A 21,616-nucleotide genomic window follows, 5' to 3' on the forward strand; every position below is an offset into this window, starting at 1 on the left:
CGCATGGAAACTTAACCATCTCTTAGGGGAACGGGTTTGGCCAGATATCAGGGTAGGACAGTGGCATACAACAGGATAATGAGAAAGATTATGCTGGTCTGTTTAATCCATTTCATTAAAGGTTTCCAAATCCCTGATGCTTGATATGCTTGAGCTTCCTGAAGAATCTTCAACAATTTTGTCGAATCAGAACAGCATCCAAGGTACTATTGCTCAACATCAAACTCACACACCTCAAGTGTACAATGGGAAATTCGTGTATGCACATTTCCCATGAGGATATTGCTTTCATATGACCAATCATTCTTTCATTTGCCTTGGACTCCAGGCAATGATCTGCACATGGTCTCCATTTAAAGCAGGACTTGCTATTGCCTTAAAGTGACTAGCGGATTTGCAAATTGTGCTTGGTCTAATGCGAGAAGGGCCCAGAAGAACATACAATCTGTGCTTTTACCAATGGTTGGTAATGCAGGAAGTGTGCAGGACATCACAGACTGCATTTGTCCTACTGAAGGAAGGAGTTCTGCTGCAACCTACATAGATATCTTCTCTACCACTGCATAAAGGGCGGAGACTGCATGCAATTCTGCTAAACAGGGTTTGCAGTTTTTCTACTCTTGGACACAGGTTGCCATATACAGTGCAGATTTAGATCCCAGACTGCCTATTAAACCACTGGTTTTCAGTTTCAGAATTAAATGAGCATGGAAATGTACACAGCATCTGTCATGGGTAGAAGAATCTTGGCCTTAAAAGCCTAAAGGGTGAGGGCCACAAACCTTAAAGTGCTAGTGGTTCACTTTCAGAAAGAATTTCCTGAAATGTCATGCTCAGGCTATTTTATTTCACCATCAAAACCTACCCGGCCATTCCCCATCTCGGAACACTACCAGCTGCTTGTGTTATTGCTGCAGTAATGCTTCTCAATGATGTGACTTAAAACAGGTACATGGGCTAAGTGCCACAATCTCTCAAAAAGTTTAGAAACATTTATAACACTACTTGACATAATTCACATTTGTTTTCAAAGAAGTTACACAATAGTTTTTTTGTTGGTGGAAGGGACTGTGGCCAATAGGTGTTGGATGAACCTCCACTGAATAAAGTGGGCCATTTTACCCACTGCCTCTCTCCCTTTAAAGAACAGAAAATGGTTCATCAAAATGTGAAAGGGCTTGAAATACATGACTATGGACAGCTTAAGTGCAATCGGTAAAAACAGAACTGTGTTTCAAAACTTACAACCTTCAAGATTCAATCCAAACATTTGGCACCAAAAAGTAATTGAAGAATAAATGTTTTTTTCTCACAATGAAGAGTCTGATCATTAAACATATGGACAATGTATATGGGATGACTTTTGTCCTTAAAAAAAAAAAAGGTGTACAAGATTTAAAAGGTATGGGGAATCGGGCATGTCAAATGTCTCTTCAATGTGCCAGCCCTTTTCTGTATCAAAAAAGCCCTTATTAGGTTGATGACTTTGCTGATCTCTTAGCACTATGCCTGGTCTCTTCTTCACAGTTGTTGTATTACAAAAAACAATTTATGGTGCCTTGCGTTTCCACTTATAGTCAGGATTTCAACATAAATTTGCACTTGAACAGCTAGAATAAGTGTTTTCAGAAAGTGCTCTTCCAAGAGAGCATTAGGTGAGAAAACAGAATTGAGTCTGCCCTATTTGTCGGTGACGCTTCTGATCAAACATTCTGCCAGCAGCAAAAAAAAACAAGGTGAACGATAAACAAGTAGGTCAGATTCAGCCTTCACAGATGTTGAAAAAAATAGCTGGCCAACAAAGAGTGCTAAACATGAGATCAACCCAATCCTGGAGACACCCAGGCATGAAAACTCTAACGCCTTTTAAAGTAACACGAGGATAAATTAACTTGATGGAAGTTGCTCAATGTGACAATACTTGCATTCACAGGTGAGCCCTCAAAACTGAAATTGGAAAGGGACATCATTACAGCCATAAGAGCATGGGCAGTTGCAGAATTCAAATCAAAGCTGATCTTGGAAGTATGACTTCTGAGACTAAAGTTCTGGTGTCTTGATGTACCCAAACCAAGGCTCAACTAGGGAAAATTGGGTCATCCGAGATCCATACGATTGCTAGTGTAACAAATTACTCAAGTTTAGACTTCGTTTTGGGAAAGGGACTCCTGGCACAGAAAGGTTTGGCAGGTCAAGGTTTAACATGTGAAGAGAAAACATCTGACAGCAGCTGGGGTCAACACTGATTTTTGGGGCACGGATTTCTGGCACATGTAGCATTGACGTTGTGACCACCCAAGACAGTTTACGCTTGGAAAAGGGTCATCAGACAACAAAGGCATTTTAACACGAGTTTCATACTGTAATCAAAAGTTATGTTGGAAACACAGACTTTTGGACATATGAAAATTTCCACTTTGAATATAAAAGTCAAAGTTGACCATGGTAAACAAGCACTGGAGACCCAAACAAGAAAATTTTGAACTTCCAGTTCTGAGGACTGATCAGGAAAAGTGACTTTAGACACACACATCATTAGTCCAATTGTTCATGTGTTGAGCACTATCTCAGGACTCAAGGGGCTCGCTCATTCAAGTGGTGGGTGAAGATCTGAAAGGACATTCAGTAGTTTGGCAGCAGGTACTTTGGCATACCTAACCATGATGCTTAAACAAATGCAAGGAAAGATGAATGACCAGCTGAAATACTGATATGATAAACTAATCTGTTCACGATCACCTTTGTAATACACAGTGGAATTTCATTGTCCCGTAAGCAAGCCATGCCTTGAGTTGGAGTAATGGGGGTTTGTGGGAGGGGCGCAACTCAGTGATTTGTGTTCTGGGGACCCAATTTTCACAAGGACTCTTAATAAAAAAAGATGACTGACCCATGGGTTGCGTTAAAGACTTCTGGCCTTTCTCGTCTAAGGAAAGCACAATGAACTCCTAACTTTGGAAGGTTCTACCCACACCTGTGAGTTGATAACTTTTCTCTGCTGTCCACGTGCCTTTCACTCCATTTTAGGATCTCTCGTTGGTTGATCACCCAAATGTAGGTCTGCTGAGAGCGCAAGTCACACTTGCACTGAGAATGGAATGCAAAGGTCTGCTGAGAGCACGAGTGAAACTCTGGCACTGGAGAAGGAATGAAAATGTCTGCTGAGAGCACGAGTGACACTCTGGAACTTGGAAAGGAATGAAAATGTCTGCTGAGAGCACGAGTGACACTCTGGCACTGGAGAAGGAATGAAAATGTCTGCTGAGAGCACGAGTGACACTCTGGAACTTGGAAAGGAATGGAAATAGCTGCTGTGAGCACGAGTGACACTGGCACTGGGGTAAAAACTGAAATGTCTTGCTAAGAGCGCAAGTGACACTAGCAATAGGGATATACTTAAATGTCTGCTGAGAGCACGAGTGACACTCTGGCACTGGAGAAGGAATGAAAATATCTGCTGAGAGCACGAGTGACACTCTGGAACTTGGAAAGGAATGAAAATGTCTGCTGAGAGCACGAGTGACACTCTGGCACTGGAGAAGGAATGAAAATGTCTGCTGAGAGCACGAGTGACACTCTGGAACTTGGAAAGGAATGAAAATGTCTGCTGAGAGCACGAGTGACACTCTGGCACTGGAGAAGGAATGAAAATGTCTGCTGAGAGCACGAGTGACACTCTGGAACTTGGAAAGGAATGAAAATGTCTGCTGAGAGCACGAGTGACACTCTGGCACTGGAGAAGGAATGAAAATGTCTGCTGAGAGCACGAGTGACACTCTGGAACTTGGAAAGGAATGGAAATAGCTGCTGAGAGCACGAGTGACACTGGCACTGGGGTAAAAACTGAAATGTCTTGCTAAGAGCGCAAGTGACACTAGCAATAGGGATATACTTAAATGTCTGCTGAGAGCGCGACTGACTGGAACCGGGGATATAAGTTCATTGAAACAAACTATTTCCTCAGGGTATAGTCGTGAAAATGACCACAAAATAAATATGAAACTTATCACAGTGGTTTGAGTTAAAACCTAGTGCTGTGATGTTGGTGGAGTGAAAGAAACACTCAGTGCTCAGCCATGGAAATGCCTAAAACACTGACAGAAGCTCACTGCCTCCTGGGCACTCGTGGCATGCCCACAGTAAGTTCTGGGTGAAACAGAGAATCCACGTCTTGAGGGAGTCCAGTGCAAGCTGAGTGGTTGGCATGACTGTCAGCTCAGGGATGGCACCAGGCTCCTCTTATGTGAAGGGATGTGTTTGATACAGCTTTTAGGTAAAAGACGAACTCAATCTCATGCAGCTCTCAGGGGTTTTGCAGTGCTCAGTATTATTTAACTAGAAGAGATGTTCTATGCCTTCTATGAACCCGAGGAAGCTTTCAGTGCTTGGAGTGATGGAACCTGGAAAATAACCCCACCAATGGTGAGGAAATCTCCACTTAACATCCTTTTCTGTATGCACTTCCAGATTGAGCGAGGGGACACAACGTCATGGTACCCACTAAAAGAAAGTCATTTAGCTGGAAACCACTGGCACCACCAAAGCACAGTATTCCTTCCCTCCAATGCTCACGTTTACACTCAAGGACAGCCACAGAGTGTGCACTCAAGGACAACCACACAGCATGCACTCAAAGACAACCACAGAGCAAGCTCAGGAGACCAATAAATGTGCCCAATCAACTCTTGATCTCCTTTGGTGAGCATGCAACAGGTCTTCCAGGTCTGGAATGGCGGTTCAGATGATCCCTTAAACTTTCCACTGGAATGTAATGGAACAGCATTCACATAAACAGTCTGTGGGCTGCAGCCCTCTGGATGAAAGGCCTCTCACCTAACCCTACAGAACCTCCAAAGTCTCTTTATGAAAGGTATTTAGTAGCCCTTGAAGTAAGCCCTACATGCAAAGAAAATAGCTCCACTCTCACAGCGATCCACTGTCACAAAATGCCACGTGGTATAGCAAATGCTGTACAACTAAGTTGGGTTGAGAGATAGAGATAGCCTCAGCTGACTTTGTAATGTCAGCTATGAGGTTACAGTGGCTTTCAGTTGTCTTTTTAGGCTGGAAAAACTTTACAAAGGGAAATTGCCTCCTCTCCAACACCAACATATAAATAAAAATAAAAAAACATTGCATTTGTAAGAGGCAGACAAAAGTTCAGAACTGCAATTCAATCGAGGCCTTAAGTTCATTGACTGATGACAGGTTTTTTTCCTTTAGGGAAAACTTTGGCAAGAAGTAAGTGCAACACATGGGTTGATTGTCAGGTTTTTGAAGAAGGACCAGTCTTCATTCCTTGTTATTAGTGGTTCATGGAGGAGACTGCACACAGCTTCATAATCTTCAATGATCATCTGAACGCAAACAAGAGGAATATGTTGAATATAAGGTCAGGATATTCCAAGTTCCCTTTTTTGACACAAACATGACACAAAGGCCTGGACTGGTATTCCTTGAAACATGTACATTTAAACCAAAGTCGAAGAAAATGTGGCTTCACATTTGTCAGTACCAATGAAGAAGAGGTCCAGGAACTCAGTCATCAAGTGTAACCAAACATATTAATGAGAACGTCAAATCACAGAATGAAAATAGTATTGTTAAAAATGGTACTGCCCGGCCCACTGAAGCATAATCATAGTCATTTTGTTTGGATACCTTTGGCAGCTAACTTGGCTTTACATCTATGGCTATGGTTGGCAATGGTTGAAATAACAATTGTCAACTTATTTCATCAGAACCACATTGACTACTGAAAGATTTGTATAGGTGCAATAAAAACATGAATAGGAACAGAGAACTTTAACTACTATCAATTGTTGGTTCAGTATTAGGTTATTCCTTTGGTCCCTATGAGAATCTGTCGCAAACATTTTACGCTCAAACGTGCCCCATAAGGCAAATTCCCTTCACAGAAAGTGGTCTTTGATGAAATGAGCTGCCATGATATGTCATCCAGAGGAAAGCATATTGAGAAAGTGATGTGAAGTATCAAAGAAAGATGAAGGGTTGAGAAGTTCCCCAAACACAACAGATATTGCGGTCTCCTTCCAACCAAGCTTGTAGCTGAAAGAAGGTCTATATTTTTATAGTGGGAACTAAAGTTTAGGGGAAGGTACATTTGGCCAATGGTTTGGTGTCTGCTGAAAAAGCTACCTACAGGTAACTGGTGCTAAATTCTTCAAAAGCCTGCAAGCCCCTGAAAGTTTACATCAGTGGCAGTGGAAGCCTCAACTCTGAGACATAAGAATCCCCTGGAAACAGTCAAGGATCTCCCATGAAAGATCTGGGCAGATCTACAGTCCTCATTGCAGTCTGCTTCTCACTCAACTCAGTTCTAGGAAGAATTATTTTAAAAGGAACATACTTGCAATGACACTGTGAACCTGTCCCTGTGCGTAAACATGTAAATGAGCATCCAACCTAATCAGATTCCCAAAATACCTTCTTAAGCCCTGGCTGAGGTTAATGAATGTGACACTAGACCACTGTCATGCGTGAAAAGATCCAAACCCAGTATTGTGTGAGTGAACATTGTGGAGGGTTTTAGGCATGATGTAGAATGGGCGGGAATAAAGGAACATTAAAAATAGATTCCTACTCAAAAATAAAACACGTTTCAGAGTATCACAAGTCACTGCTTTGGTTGAGTACCCCTATGAATCTGAAATGCAGATTGTTTTTGTATTCTTTTGCCACAAGGTTGTTGCTCTGATTTCAGACTTGGCAGTTTAATATGTCAACAATTTTGATGTGGCAACAGATTAGGAAATCTGGCTACCTAGCGGTCACCTAAGATTATATATATATATATATATTCTCTCTCGCGCTCTCTTATTATGAGCCTCAAAATATTGGCTGGTACACTGACATCTGGAAGTGATGCGTTGCACCTTGTGTAGCCAAATAAACACATAAGCTAATTTACCTAACATACCTACCAATTTTAATTCACAGACATTCACCTGGCAAACTCGGGGATAGTAGACCAAGCCAGGGAGATATAATCTTTATCTGTTCTCCCTGCGGTGGTTTCAATGTCACAAGGTCATCAGCAAGGATGGCAGATCAGAGCATGACGCAAACAGGAAAACTAGGCTTTTTTTAGTATAAAATGCCACTTATATCAAAACACTGATTATGTTAGAAGAGGTATGTCTCTGCCATGAAAGGGTCTTGCCACAGTTTATAAAAAAAATAAACATATACAGGAAAGCAGACAGAAATAGTTCTTCACGTAATAAGCTTGAACATAGAGTGATGCTATCTGAAGGGGCATTAAAGAGCCTGAGAAGCTGAAACAGAAATTAATATTTCCTGTAGTGGAGGGTCAACAACACACTAGTCCAATATTTATGGCTCCTCGAAGGTTACTAGGCCACAAGCTAAAGGTTCAGAAACATCAGCATAAACTTTGCTAAGTTTCTTCGGTCCTAGTGTCTGCTCTGCAGCATCTGAGAGTTTACCTGGACTCTGGGAGTGGTGTAAGAATCAGAGATGTGTTGCACACTAATTAGGTTCCAAAGTCTCTAAAGCTTTTTTGACAATAAAGGACCCCTTCTAGTGCAGTATTTACCAGTGGCCTGTACATGGCCTAAGCGGGAGGTGGTATATGTTATACACCTCATACCTGATGGGTTCCAAGGTGGGTGTTGAGGTCCTGCATGAACAGCAAAGCATATCTTGAATGAAGACTCACCACGGGTCCTTTTTTGATATTCGCAGCAAGATAACCTTTCACAAGGTTTGAGCAAATCAGAAACTATTCTTCTTGAACTGGCACCTGCCGCCTCACAGGACTGATTTTGGATCATAAGGTCATGGTACACATTTTGGGAATTAATTGTAAACCATGGTAACTGCTGCAGTTGCTCCTTACATAAATCTCCTGGCCCCCCATACTGAAATTAGACAAAAGCAGATGAAACTCGAGCCTAAACTTGAGTTTTTAAAATGGCATTACTAAAAAAGAAAGCAATATAATCCTTTTTACTTCACATACTAAGAGTTTTCCTGATTCATTTCATATCCCATTTGGCTAAAAGCCCAGCCTGTGAATATGGGGACGCAAAGGCATGCCTGAGTATTAGAATAGGTAAGAGGTAACAAGAATGTTTACGATCCACTTCAAATGCAATCCAACCTCCTCTCCGATTGCTTCTAGATCTATTATTAGAGACAGAATTTAATTTCATGTCACCAGTTCCTTGAAGAAGCCTGAACCACCTAGAAATCACTGACCATCACCATTCCTACAATGATACAAATCCCATCCTTTTACCTTCTCCCGGCTATCTCAATCCAGCCTCTAAAAATAAAATATCCAAATGACTTATTCCAGTGTTCTTCCTAAATCAGTGTTTTGGAGCATTACAAGATGTGCATCAAAGTTTACACATACATTGTTTGCTCTTCAAATGTTTTTTTTCATTCTAGTTTTTTTCAGGGGTATGTATTTTCAAAACAGTAAATGAACCTTTGAGCCCAATGCATCAGATGTATCTGTTAATGTAGAACTGAAAGAACTTTACCATTTTCATATTGAAAATGGAAACAGATTTCAGATAATCACACTTCACTGCTTTGGTTGAAGACTTTATGGATCAGGTATGTTGACTGGTTTTCTGTTCTGGTGGGCCACAAGGATGTTGCTCCATTCCAAGTCTTAGCAGCACATGCAACCTTCGCATTCTCCTTTCTATGGTTCATGTCAATGGGTTTTCGAAGAAAACAAGAAGCAAAAAGAAACTGAACTCATCATCTGGATGCAGGTTCCCACAACCATACATGCAAATATTGTTCACCTGGTTGGGATAGAGGCAACAGGCGACATTATCACCTTGTTGCTAATCTTCATTAGTGGAAACGGGCAACAACAAAAGACCTCAGAGTTTCTTTTATCACCCAGAAACTCTCCAATATTATCTAGCGATCGCTCCGAACAACCTGAATGGACGAAAGTGTGCAATTCTAGGGATTGGATACAAAGGGTATGAGGCACAGTGACTGCTCTGTTCTGCCCCAATTGACTCAAACATGCACATAACAAAATGTTTAATAGGTGTTTTGGTGGCAGCATGGAGAGAAAAGATCTGATGCCATAAAGGAAACTGCATAGATTCACTGGCCTTAGAAACTTAGATAATATTGTTTTTGAGTACTTCCTTTACTCTCTTATTATTGTCCCTTGCTTTATAAATATCTTGTACGTATGCGTACGGCTCATGCAGAAAGTGATGAAATCAAATCAGCTTATGTGACTGCTGAGATGGGGAGGCTGCTAAAAAACAAATTGACAAGTACCTTTTGCTTTGGTCTTTTTAAAAATAAATAATAAAAAAAAAGTCACCAGTTTAAATTTGTAGGGCACTCCAAACAATATGGGCAATAAAGCGTTGCCAGAACAGATTAAGAATAAAGATATGTGCAGGACTGACAAGCTGGAGATGGCAAACATCTCGAATATCAATAAGGAAACTCGTTTGGAAAAGGATCTAGTTCAGAGCTCTCGTGCACTCATCTTCTGTGCGCCGCGATTTTTGAAGCCTTACATAGGAAGCATGCACAGATCATGGAACAACACTTGGTTTCTAGTACGAAAAACTGAATTTGTGAGTAATGGAAGGTGCATGTTGAATGATAGGTGAGGAACTGATTTCTTTATAATGCCCTTGAGCGGAGTACTGATGTAGTCCAACTGTGAGCCAATAATGGCACATGCAAAAGTGGCTTAATCTTTCTTGGTCTTTATGGGGTTGAGTCTCAGCATCAACTTTAGAAAATAGTGCAGTCTTCCAATCCTTTAATTTATCTGAACTTCCATCTGCTGACAAGCTGTGAAAAGCATCCCCTCATCACTTCTAACTATGGAGGCTTCAATAATAAACAATGTGTGTAAATACCCTCCTTTACTTGACCTGTTGCCCATAAATAATAGAAGAAACTCAGCTTTTTGGTCAAGGAGCCACATCCACTATTGTCGGATTTAAGTCCGACTGTTGGTAAGAAGGGACTCGAGATGATCTATACCTTTCTTAACGAAATCGGTTATCCAAAAAACAACCTGTGCATAGTCCACAACAAACTGTAATTTCACTTCCAACTTGTGAAGGTCATGCATTGGCATCATTCAATATGGAGGCTGCCGGAACCCTGCTGTTCTCTGCATGCAACAATTCTAGAACACAACTCAACCCCAACAACAGCGGGGAAATGTGTTCAATGAGAAGATATTTCATAGCAATCATCAAACAAGTGCACACCTTCTGACAGTCTGCACAAAAGTGTTCCAGAGGAGTGAAAGCTCCAGGGAGATTTAAACAGATCGTAACTGGTGTATCGCTCTGGTCAGGATAACCAAGAACACTGACCCGGGCAAAACTTGGAGTGATAATCAGTCTTTCATGATCTCCAGTATACTTTAGAATGTGAATATTAGCTTTACTGGCCATTCATTTTCAGATGCATGGGGTCAACCATGAGCTTCTATACCCACGGTGACACCCACTAACATTCTAGTGGTGTAGGGATACAGAACTCAAGAATGAAATGGTAACAACACAGGCGGGTACTAGGAAGTACAGCTTTTAAAACCAGGTCAGGATAGGGATCACCATGGCAGACTCTTGGCTTACATGTCTAATCAATCATATTCCCGCCTCTGAGCACAAAACAGAGAACGAGTAGGAGGACTGGGGAGCTTTAAAATAATAGCAACAGCACAAGCACTGAAACAAAAGCACACAAAGTACAGGCAAAGTCTAAAATTTAGGCAGATTTGAGGAAGAGGGGGCAGGAGAAAAAGAGAGAGTGACAGAAAGAGCGAGAGAGAGAGAGAGAGAGAGAGAGAGAGAGAGAGAGAGAGAGAGATGTGTGTGTGTGTGTGTGTGTGTTGTGGGAGCCAATACGCAAAACATGGTGTTTTTTGTTTTATGTTGTGCTATATTTGTCGAAACAAGAATAGATAATAAGAGGGTGTCGGGTTGTAAGACCGCCATTGATATGAAAACATTACCATCACTGGAAATAAAAAATCAACTAATGCTACTCGGTAGCAAGATCAAAATATCCCTCAACATGCAAGATCAAAATGTCCCTCACTGGACACTAATTAAAACTCAATAATATTCCTCACTGATGGCCAAAAACAGCTTACTGGGTTGCCACAATATATATAATTTGGGAGTTTCTGAACAGCTATGCTTCACAAATGCATTCTAGGACTTAAAGCCCTGAGAGATGGTCAGCATTTTTTTTTTTAGTTTTGTTGCAGGAATGATGTACAGGATGCCCATGGTGCAGCAAGGCATGTTTCCTCGGCTTTGCTTTGCCTCCTACTTCCCTGCTCATCACGGAACCTTTATCTGGACTGGGTGCAAGCACCAATGTGGTTCATGTTACTTCACGCAGTACCTCTTCTGAGAGATCCGAAGGGCTAAAAACATCTCACAACTTCTCTGAACATCTGAAACTGCCCACAAACCACACTTCTTTTCTCAGTGAGCTACAGATTGCATTCAGTTTCCATACGGTTTGGCATGCGTCACAACTGAAGAAATGTTGAAAGCAAATTTCTTTTGCTAGAATTCTAACTGCTATCACATCCCATAAGGTCTACAATGGCTGGTGCCCTTTGCTGAACAAAATCACCACATGCACAAAGTTCATGAGATTCTGCGGGCCAAGAACAGGAAATGAGTAGGCCAGTAGCAATTTGGGTTACTTGGAAGTCATCACATTAAAAAGGGAGTAGGGTACTGATCAAACTGCAGAACTTGGCTTCACTGCGACAATTTGAGAAGTTATAGATGACTTACTTAATCGAGATTAAAGGCTAGTGTGCTGATGACCACAGTAAATGGGCACTGTATCTCATCCAAGAATTAGGAGGGTTGGGATTGGTCAAAGTTGGAGAAAATTGTGGAGTCACTGAAAAGAGCAAGAAGCTGCCAAACCTATAAGAGGTTAGATATGAGCTAACCCTCACTCGATGCTGTGTAAGAAACTTACAAAGCTGCTTCAGGCCATATTTCACTAATAACGTTACAGCATTATGCCAATGCAACAAATGTATCCACCTCAAGGAACTGACGTAAGCGTCTGTCAGAGGTCCCCTCGCATTCCAGGCACAGCCCTTCAGACAAACAAGGAAGGTTATCTTAATCACTGCACTCACTTTAGAGCAAAATAAAGTGAAATAAAACAGATATTTTTTTTTAAAATGGTGGGCATGGCTCATTTCCTTAGTTCCAAGGCATTTCTGCAAAAATACTTTTAGATAAGCCGGTGTATTCCTCCTCTTCCTTTGAAGAGCCCTGTCTTGCTTGGTGGGCTTAGTTGGAATCAACAACAAGAAAGCTTTTAAATCCTTATCAAAATGAAGACTAAGGTTTTATGGACTTTCATAATGCCACTCACATGTTTTCAGTCTCCCCCTGGTAGGGATTCCACCTCAACCCGCATAAACCCTTCTTTTAAAGCAACTCTCCTCTAAAAAAATAAACTCCGGAAAATTCGGAAATGGAGAAGAGCAGGTGGGACTGAGGTGTACAAAAAAAAACCTCACACAGCTTAAATCTTGAAAATGCGTTCTCAACAGCTGATCACCATGATCCAGGTCCAAGGAGGCCCACCCCAGAATTTAAATACCTATCCCCATGGCTCTGATCGTTCACAAAGAAAACATCAGAAAGAAAGAATAGGCAGAAAATGCTAATTCTGATAGAGTACCACAACACATAATATGACCACTCTATTGCACTTCTTGTTCGAATCATCAACAAGAATTTGCTTCCCTTTTCTATCCTGATCTTCTCTGCAGACCACATTCAGAAAGAATTGCCTTTGCCCTGCTTCCAGCAGAAACCATTCCATTACTGGGCGGACGTCTTCAGGCCGGTCTCGTTGGCACTCTGCAAGAAATATGCTGCCCTCCTTGGTGAGGAGCTTTCAAAACATCGTAGGACTAAGACGCTGCGTACTTCTCAGCCCTGGGGCTCTAGTCCCTTCTGGCAGAGGAGAGACCATGGACGGCCCAGCCCGGCGGCTGCTGGCCCTGCTGTCATTCCGAAGGGACAGCAAGAGAGAGATAGGAGCTGCAGATGAGGTTCCTCTGTGCGGTTACGGCTTCTGCGGGCCAGGAGACAACACCACAGGAGTGGACAGACCATCAACGCTCAGCGTAGGGATGTGGATTTGGTTGTTGCCATTTGTTGGAAACTGGGTGAAGAAAACAGACAGAGATAGACAATGAAAACAATAATTACAGGCTTTCTTCCGGAGAAAGTAAACAATAACAAGCATACAAAAGAGAAAATAATGTCAGTTAACCAATCAGCCATGGTTTACAGTCAGAACCCAAAGTCTTTCCTTAAAAAATTACTTCATTAGACAGTGCTTTAGATTTTACTGATTTGACAGCCTTGCAAATGCTCAACTCACTGACAAACTGAATAATAATTTACCACTGATTGAAGATGTATTGACCACTGTGAAGTGCATTTGAGAAGGTGGCCCAAGTGAAGCTGGGAAAGGCACCATTAATACATGCAACAGGCAGTGCTCTGTGAGTCAAGTTGTGGTGAACAGTCTGTCATGGAGAATCAAGCAACACAGAGATGCCGCTGCCGGACATCGGGATAGTAACAGGATGCCCTTTGCTCCTCCAACAGCCGCTGCAATGACTGGAAGTGAAGGAGGACATAAGTTCTAACCTAATGTCTTGATTCTAAACAAACATATGCCTAGTTCACCTGCTCCCAATATTAAAGAGTACAAAGAGTAGACACAAGAAAGTAGAAGTGAGTGAAGAAGGCAAAATGTAATGCAAGTGACCAAGAAGGGTCTGATATTTTAAAAGGAACCAAAGAAATAAGCAGGCCAGACTGATCTGTGGTTCTCATGTACTTTTAAATGCCATGTTCAAATGACGAAGGAAGTGGAGAACTGCTGAGAGGAAAAATCAAAGTGAGGAGAAAACACAGAGATAGACTGAATATTTAAGGAGCGACAGTAAGAAAGAAGGAGATTAGCAGCTAAAACCGAAGAAAGCTACAGAAAGACTGGGAATACAGATAAGAGCTGTAACAAAAGTTACAAGCGCCTGACAAGATAGGTAGTAAAAATAGGAGGCTAACAAGTAACCCATACTACAGTACCAGGTGAATACATTTAAAATGCTATCTACAGGGCAAAGAGCACCCATCGCCCAGCTCCAACCCCCTGCGTTCTTTCTGAAAAGGCAGGCACTTGCTGAACAAAAAGACTGTAACCTAAAAACAGGGAGGCTCTTCTCAGTAGCTTTTAGGGTGATGATTTTGTCTGTCGGTACAGAACTAGAGCTTGAGTGATGGAAAGAGGGCTCCGACTGTTGAGAGCGACAAGAAGACTCCAGAGACTGAAGTGACGGTGGTAGGTCAGGAACACAGAAGGTGCCAGGCAAACAAGTGTAACCCGATGAAGGTAAAGTTAGAGGCTTACAGATGTCGAAACCAAGTGATACTCTGGGTCCAATGAAGACAAAGTTTATAGGCATAGGAACTGCAGTAGGGTGCGCAGGACACTGCAGAACACTACCGCAATACAAGAAGTGTGGCAGCAGGGGCTCGGCTTTGTCCAAGGCATCGGCGTGTGGAGGCGGCGAGAGGGAAGTCTACAGCTGAACTTAAGGAGAACTAGCTCATGGAGGTCCTCCCAGTAGGCTGCCTTGCAGAAGGGTATAGGATGGGTGAAAGAAGACAGAGTGCACATGACACTGAAAAAATGCTATATGAGAAGAAGAAATCACTGATGTGAACTAGACGTAAAGTACATTTTGAGAAAACATCTGTCATTTCAAATAATTATTGGGCACCTTTATTTTGGAACAGAAAGTAACTGAAAACACAACTAACTAAGGGGTACAGGAGCAGCCAAGTGAACAAAGGGTAATCCCACTAAAGATGACAAGAGTCTCTCCAAGTCCCACAATAAAAGTTAAGCAAAAGTTCTGGAATTGTAGTACCAGACAGCAAAAGGAAAAAAGAGAGGTGCAGGGAGGCAGAGCCATAATGGGGACACCTTGTCAAGCTAGCCTCTGTCAAAAATCTAGAAACATGGGAATAAGTGTTAAATCTGCAAAAGATTAAACTTTTTTTGGGGTGTAGAAATTGAGAATTATAAACTGCAGGAACAAGGGCTTGCACATGGCACCAGGAAGGTCACTTAGTTCGGTGTAAAGCTCAAAGGCAGACTTGGGGGGTCATTACAACATTGGCGGGCGGCTTCCGCCGCCTTCCAAGCTGTAACCGCCATGCGGCCGTCAATGCCGCCGCACTCCCGCGGTGCCCATTACAACATCCCCGCTGGGCCGGCGGGCGCAAACCTAGTTTACGCCCGCCGGCCCAGCGGGGATGCGGCCGCAACATAGGAGCCGGCTCCTAATGGAGCTGGCTGTGTTGCGGCCGTGTGACGGGTGCAGTTGCACCCGTCGCGCTTTTCACTGTCTGCTATGCAGACATTGAAAAGCTGCACGGGGCCCTGTCAGGGGGCCTCTGCACTGCCCATGCCAGTGGCATGGGCAGTGCAGGGGCCCCCAGGACTCCCCTTACCGCCAGCCTCTTCCTGGCGGTGCAAACCGCCAGAAACAGGCTGGCAGTAGGGAAGTCATAATCCCCAGGGCAGCGCTGGTTGCAGCGCTGCCCTGGCGGATTATCACCGCAGGGGCTAAAACGGCGGGAAACCGCCGGCCCCGGCGGTGCGACCGCGGCGCTACCGCCGCGGTCGAAATATGGGTCTCTGTACCGCCAGCCTGTTGGCGGTACGGACGCCACTTTAGCCCTGGCGGTCTCAGACCGCCAGGGTCGTAATGACCACCTTGGATTTAGACAATTAATTGTTTGTTTTTTTTCCTTTCATTAAGGGGCTCAATAGTTGGAACTGACACACGTCTGTTTTGACCGCGGGTAGGTTCTGAGGATGGAATAAATAGCCCTACAAGATTGTTTTTCTTCATTTATGGTGCTGTGTACTTGTTCAGAAGTGCAGTGAGCCAGGCCGAGATGTTGCTTTTCTCATAGGACTCAATGACAATCACAAACTTACAACTCAAATACTTTACAGAGATTGCTGCTGGTGGTGGATTTAGCCTCGCTCCTGAAGAACAGGCGAAAATTAGCATTTCACTCCTTTACAAGAGGTGTGACTTTATGTAAAAAATAGCACGCTGTTGCCTTGCAATCAGGCCTCTGAAGCTTCTGGAAGTCTGAGGGCGGCAAGAAAAGAAAACCCAAAGTAACACCTGCAGGAGAATGGGACGATCTTTCAGAGCTGCATATTTTGAATTATTTGAATGCTATTTTGGTCAGAGTAAGGTTCTCAGTCCTGCAACAACAAAAACATCAAACAGTAAGGGCTTTGTGGCTCTCCATGTTCCATTCTGACCTTCAATATTAACTCTTAAGGCGATGGCAATGAGATCAATGCATTTTAAGTGTCTTGGGTCTCTATTTGTAAGACAAATTGACAACCCCAAGGCCTCCAATCGCCTGGACTAAAGGTGGCACCAAAGAATGCCCAATATTAGGGAAGAAGGTGAGAATGCCTTTCGGTCTCATACAAGCAAAAGTACAAGAGAGAGGAACCAAGAACTGAATGGGCACTAGGAGGGACTGATACTTCTAGTTACACCCGTAAGTGACATCTCTAGTCTAGTTAGGGGGTGTTGGGTGTTCTTGTGCTTAGGTAGAATGCTGAGGTAAGATGACATAGGTAGGTCCTATTGCGTCTATGACGCGTGGAACCTATGTCTGTCAGTTGAGCCTCAGGGCGGTTGTGCGGAGACCTGTTTCCTGTTATACCACATTTCATAATAAAAGAAGAACACGGGAACTTTGTGTGGAGCTTTATTTACATACCAGCTGGAGGCCACTTTAGGGGGCCAAGGATTTAAAGAGATTTAATCTGCTCTCTGTTATATGGACTATAGATGTCCATAGGCACCAGGAGTGAGGTTTCCACTGGGTTCAAAGAGACATGGAGATAAGGATCACCAACAGACCCCCAGACCCACAACAGACTGCCTCTATTGAAAGGCAGCAGTATAGGAACTCAAATGGCATAACAGACTAATCCAGCGCTTTCAAACTGTGGGTTGAGAGTCAGTTTCTGGTGGGTCGTGAAAGAACAATAAATAAAAACAAATAAATAATTTTGTAATTATCTTGTCACATTTGCTGTGCTTCGAGGACAAAGGAGAAATGTTAGTCTATGTCTTCGGACAAATTGCTGCTTATTCTTTTAATTAATATAGGGATTGGTGTTTGCTTTTCTTTCTTCGGCTGCAAACTCAGGGGAGCTTTTAAAGCAAACCGTGACAGTCTTGCTGGGGTACAGGGAGTGCAAAAGGAAAGGTAACGGGATGTAATTTTTTGCATCCACTTTCTTTAGCAAACTGGATGCCAACCACCTTTCATGTTTATGGAGAGCTGTAGACCACCCGCTTCAAGAATGTTGCTTTCTCCTGGGCTTGCTCTGCATTTTTTCATTCTCCTTCCTGCTTAAAAACTTTCCCCAGTATTTACCCCATTCAGACCGTACAAAACGGAACTGAAGACACCTTTTTTTAGGTCTATAACTTTCTCTGTAATTGTTATCAACGACAGGCACCTAGGGGAAAGTCTATTGTAAGAAGTGCTGGAGGAAATTTAAATTTTGCCTGCGTAATGTTTGTGGTACGCTTGTTACGTGAAGTTCCTGAAATTAGGAGATTATTCCACATCGCATAATTACACTTCTAAAAACAACAGGAACAACCAGAAAGTGGGCAGCTGATGTTCACTATCAAAAAATATTGCGAGGATGTATTACGCGCCAAAATATAGCGCTAAATGATGGATTGGAATTTTGCATAATTAGACATAACTTTGTGTAATTATCCTGAAATGTTGTGTAATTACACGAAGTTCGCACATCTCTGGTATGAATATCCTGATGATAATAATAATTATAAGATTAATAATCCTTCAAAAGATTTTGCTTCTGTAACTGACAAATTTGGCAATTTCTCACATTTGTGCCTTTAGTCTCAAGATCAGACTGTTTTTGCAAATATAATTACCTGTATGCTTCGAAAGTGTCCCACCTTTAAAAATGAAAGGCAATTTTGCCTTTACCAATTCTATCAACTTCTATTTACTTGGCAGGTTTGAAGGCTGGACCAGCAATTTATTAATAAAAAGTAAATTTAGGATTAGAGTAATTTAGGAGACAAGTTGTTTGTTTTGTGAAGTGTTTCGCAGTAACATGAATTTGCCAATTCAACGTTACTTGAAGAAAATAGTCTGCTTCACGCTTTTTGTGTTCGACTTATAAAGATCTCTGACTGAGGGTGAAAGCCAGTGTGCTTCATTTTTTGTGTACAACCTCTAAAGATCTCTGAGAAAGGGTGAGAGCCAAGGGATGTGTTTTGTAGGTTGAGCACGGAGGCGCTCTGACGCGTTGTAATCTATCTTTGGGCTTTTAACCATGCCCATCACTGTCACTCATTCATGGGCTTGCCTTTCAAAAATCCTTTGTTGTTATTGCTTTACTTTTGTCCCTCCTTGGGGCAGTTTTGTTAAAGCCTTGGCCATCAACCCTGTTACACAGATAATTGCACGTTTGCTGATACATTTGACTGCGAGCAAACTTATTTTTTTTGTGTCTCTCCTTCATGCTCACGCTCATGGCAGCCATGGCGGTTTGAATCGGCTCGCTTATGTCAACTGTTTTACTTTTCATTTTCAATTTATGTGGCAAGATAAGTCCAGCTAGGAATTTACAACGCTAATGGCTCTAACGCGAGCAAACGCGACACCCATTGCATTGCAAATGCTTGTTCAGTATTATAAATGCATATTTAGTGCTACAGTTCCCTGCATACAAATCAGAGAAAGGCGAGAATGGGTGTTACCACAAATCAGGTCCTACGGTGGCACTTTAAATATCACATTGAGTCTATTCAATGAAACAAGACTTGGTCTAGAAGGGTTTCGGCCAGCTCTAGAAAGCCTTCTTCAGCACTTTCTCACATATCTAACTGCCTGCATTTCACTAGCACAGGAACAGAACACTAGTTCAGTTATGGCTGCTCGGTAAGGGCTCCCTAAAACCTTAGGCCCAGCCATATCATAGCATCAATCTTGCTAAGTGAAACATGGAACTATATCCAAGTCTTCTTGCTCGTCTGCTCAATTCTGCCGGCGTCAGGATAACCTTGTCCCTGGCTGGAAAGACAATTGAGTAGATCAAACCAACCGTAACGAGAAGCCTCATCAACTCCCACTGCCAGAGGTGGAACCAGAGTCAAGGACAATACCATCGACAATGGCAAAGTTTGAGTGAAAAGTGGCAGCAGCCTGGGTGAAGCCATCTCATAAACGGGAGCTCGAGAGAGAGAAACTGAGGGTGTACCCATGCCCTTGAAACCAAGGTGTAATCCTCATTATTAGTGTCCACAAGTTGAGTGAAGCTATCCAATTTCTGTGCCTCACTCAACCGAGATGCCACCCAATGCAGAAAATTTGGTGCAATTTTGAGGGATGCATTACATATTGGTCATCTACATTACATTTTACCCAGCAAACTTCATCATTCACAAATTCAGATAGAGAGGAACTTAACAATCCCTTGGTCTAAATCATAGTTAGAACATGTTTTAAATTGTTCATAATATTAAAGGTTGTATTCCAAGATTCCTAATTTCAAATTTCACAACTCAGACTCTAAGAATTCAGCAATCAGCCAAATCATAGCTACTCTTTTTCCATTAGCACTCTAGCCCCGCCTCTTTGCAGATTTTACAAGATAAACTAATTATCTATCTTTCACTCTGCTACTCCTTCGTCCATGTCCCACCAGGAGGCACAGCTTTTCTGTGCAATGAGTAATCAACAGGCTAGCACACCATGGATGCTCCAGCCAAGACCCAACTGAGCGGGTTAAGGGTCTTCAAAGTTTACCAATGTAGCAAAGGCACCTTTTTTTAATTACTTGATAATATTTGAATCATACACTGCACTATTTTTGTAAACAATGAAGATGTTGTTTTCAGATGGTTTTGGAGCAACTAAATTAGAAGTATTGGTTTATCTCCAAAATATTTACTTTGAGAGACTGATGAAGGGATTCTCAGGATCACTGTCAGTCAATAGCTGTACACTGGAAAGCCTGCACTGGGGTCCGGCTGAAGAGTGTACAGGGCACTCCTGTGTGTATATCAGAGACCCTTACATTAAGCTGAACACCAAACATCAGGAGAGAGAAGACCATTGAACACAGTGAAAACTGTGCTTTGACATTAGACTACGGCACACAATGCCTCTGTCAAGGACCAGAGTACTATTTATTAAGGATGCTGGGATGGTTCCTGAAGGAAATCTTCTGTGACTCTGGAATGCACTGAACAAAGGGATGAGTCTATTATACAACAGTTCAAACAACTCATCTAACCTCTCTGCTGCATCCAGCAACACTAGGTCATTCAGCCTGTATTTCCTACAAGTAAATGAAGTCGGCATTTATTGATCTATGTCAAGGAAGCACTGCTGTAGTCATAGAAACAGAGTGAGCTGCTACCAGCAGGGTGGTATCAGGGCGTCCTCCTCTTAGACCACTTAGTGGCACTGAAGGTCTGTAAAATGTCACAAACCAAACTATGATAATTGAGTAAGCAACATGGAGTAGACACAGAGGTTTGTGGCTTGACTGTGCAGCATTCTCTCTGGGGACCTTGACACAGTGTCAACAGGTTCTCCCATCTTTCCTGTCCGATGATACCATTTCTAGAATACTACTAAAGGTAAGTTTCATCAGTACCTCCATAAGTACCCATGGTTGGGGGTCAGAGCACATCTTGCAGAAAATGCCCTAGTATAATTAGTACATTCTATTAGATGTAAGCCAAATAGGATTCAGGGAGTCTTTGTTTTCAAGCATACTAGAAACTTTGGGGCATTATTACGGTGACTCAAACAACTGCAAATATTTTCTGGGAGGTGCCCCTGCAGCTCAAACATACTGACGCTCGCTTACAGTGAGGTATCTAGGAGCAAGCATCTGTAACTTTGAGCTGCCTGGACACTTTAAGGTCACCCGTCATATCCAGGCCGTGTGGATAATGGAATCGTGATACAATGGGGAGAGGGCTCCATCTAGAAGGCTAGGCTGTCCAGGCAGAACAAGCTTTCCGATCCGACCTGCTAAACCAATCTTCTAGCTCAGAACAATATTCCTGAAGCATTCCAGTCACTACACGACTGTACATACTTCAAAAGTCTATAAACTACAAGTAAGAACTTGTCCTACCTCATTATCAGGAGCAGGCCATTTCACTGTTGTCATTGTCTTTGAACAGGATGGTATTCAACCATTCAAGAATGTTAATTCTCCAGGGAACTGATCCTGCCAGGTGCCTAACTAATGCTGGTCACAGCTTAAGACTCTCCCTTCGGTACCTAGAGGGCACAGCTCACGGAATAAGCAAAAAATAAGAGATATGTAGATTGTGAAAGTACTTGGAGGTACTGATGATGCACTATGCTTAGTCATTACCGTGCTTCAAGGAATCAACTTCTTGAAGATGTTAAGACCTTTCCTC

At 42.5% G+C, this 21,616-nt stretch overlaps 1 protein-coding gene across 1 annotated transcript in view; it reads right to left on the reverse strand.

Annotated features, from left to right (window-relative positions):
• Window positions 1-8,446: 8,446 nt before the first annotated feature.
• The window catches only part of ELK1 (ETS transcription factor ELK1), a 101,919-nt gene continuing 88,749 nt past the window's right edge, over window positions 8,447-21,616 (reverse strand). Inside the window, exon 6 of the mRNA XM_069209656.1 lies at window positions 8,447-13,221. Within this exon, the coding sequence (XP_069065757.1) occupies window positions 13,123-13,221 (99 nt within the window). The 3' untranslated portion in view covers window positions 8,447-13,122. The remainder of the gene's footprint in view (window positions 13,222-21,616) is intronic.

The sequence above is a fragment of the Pleurodeles waltl genome, chromosome 10 (genome assembly GCF_031143425.1).
Source record: "Pleurodeles waltl isolate 20211129_DDA chromosome 10, aPleWal1.hap1.20221129, whole genome shotgun sequence".
NCBI classification, from domain to species: Eukaryota; Metazoa; Chordata; class Amphibia; order Caudata; family Salamandridae; genus Pleurodeles; species Pleurodeles waltl.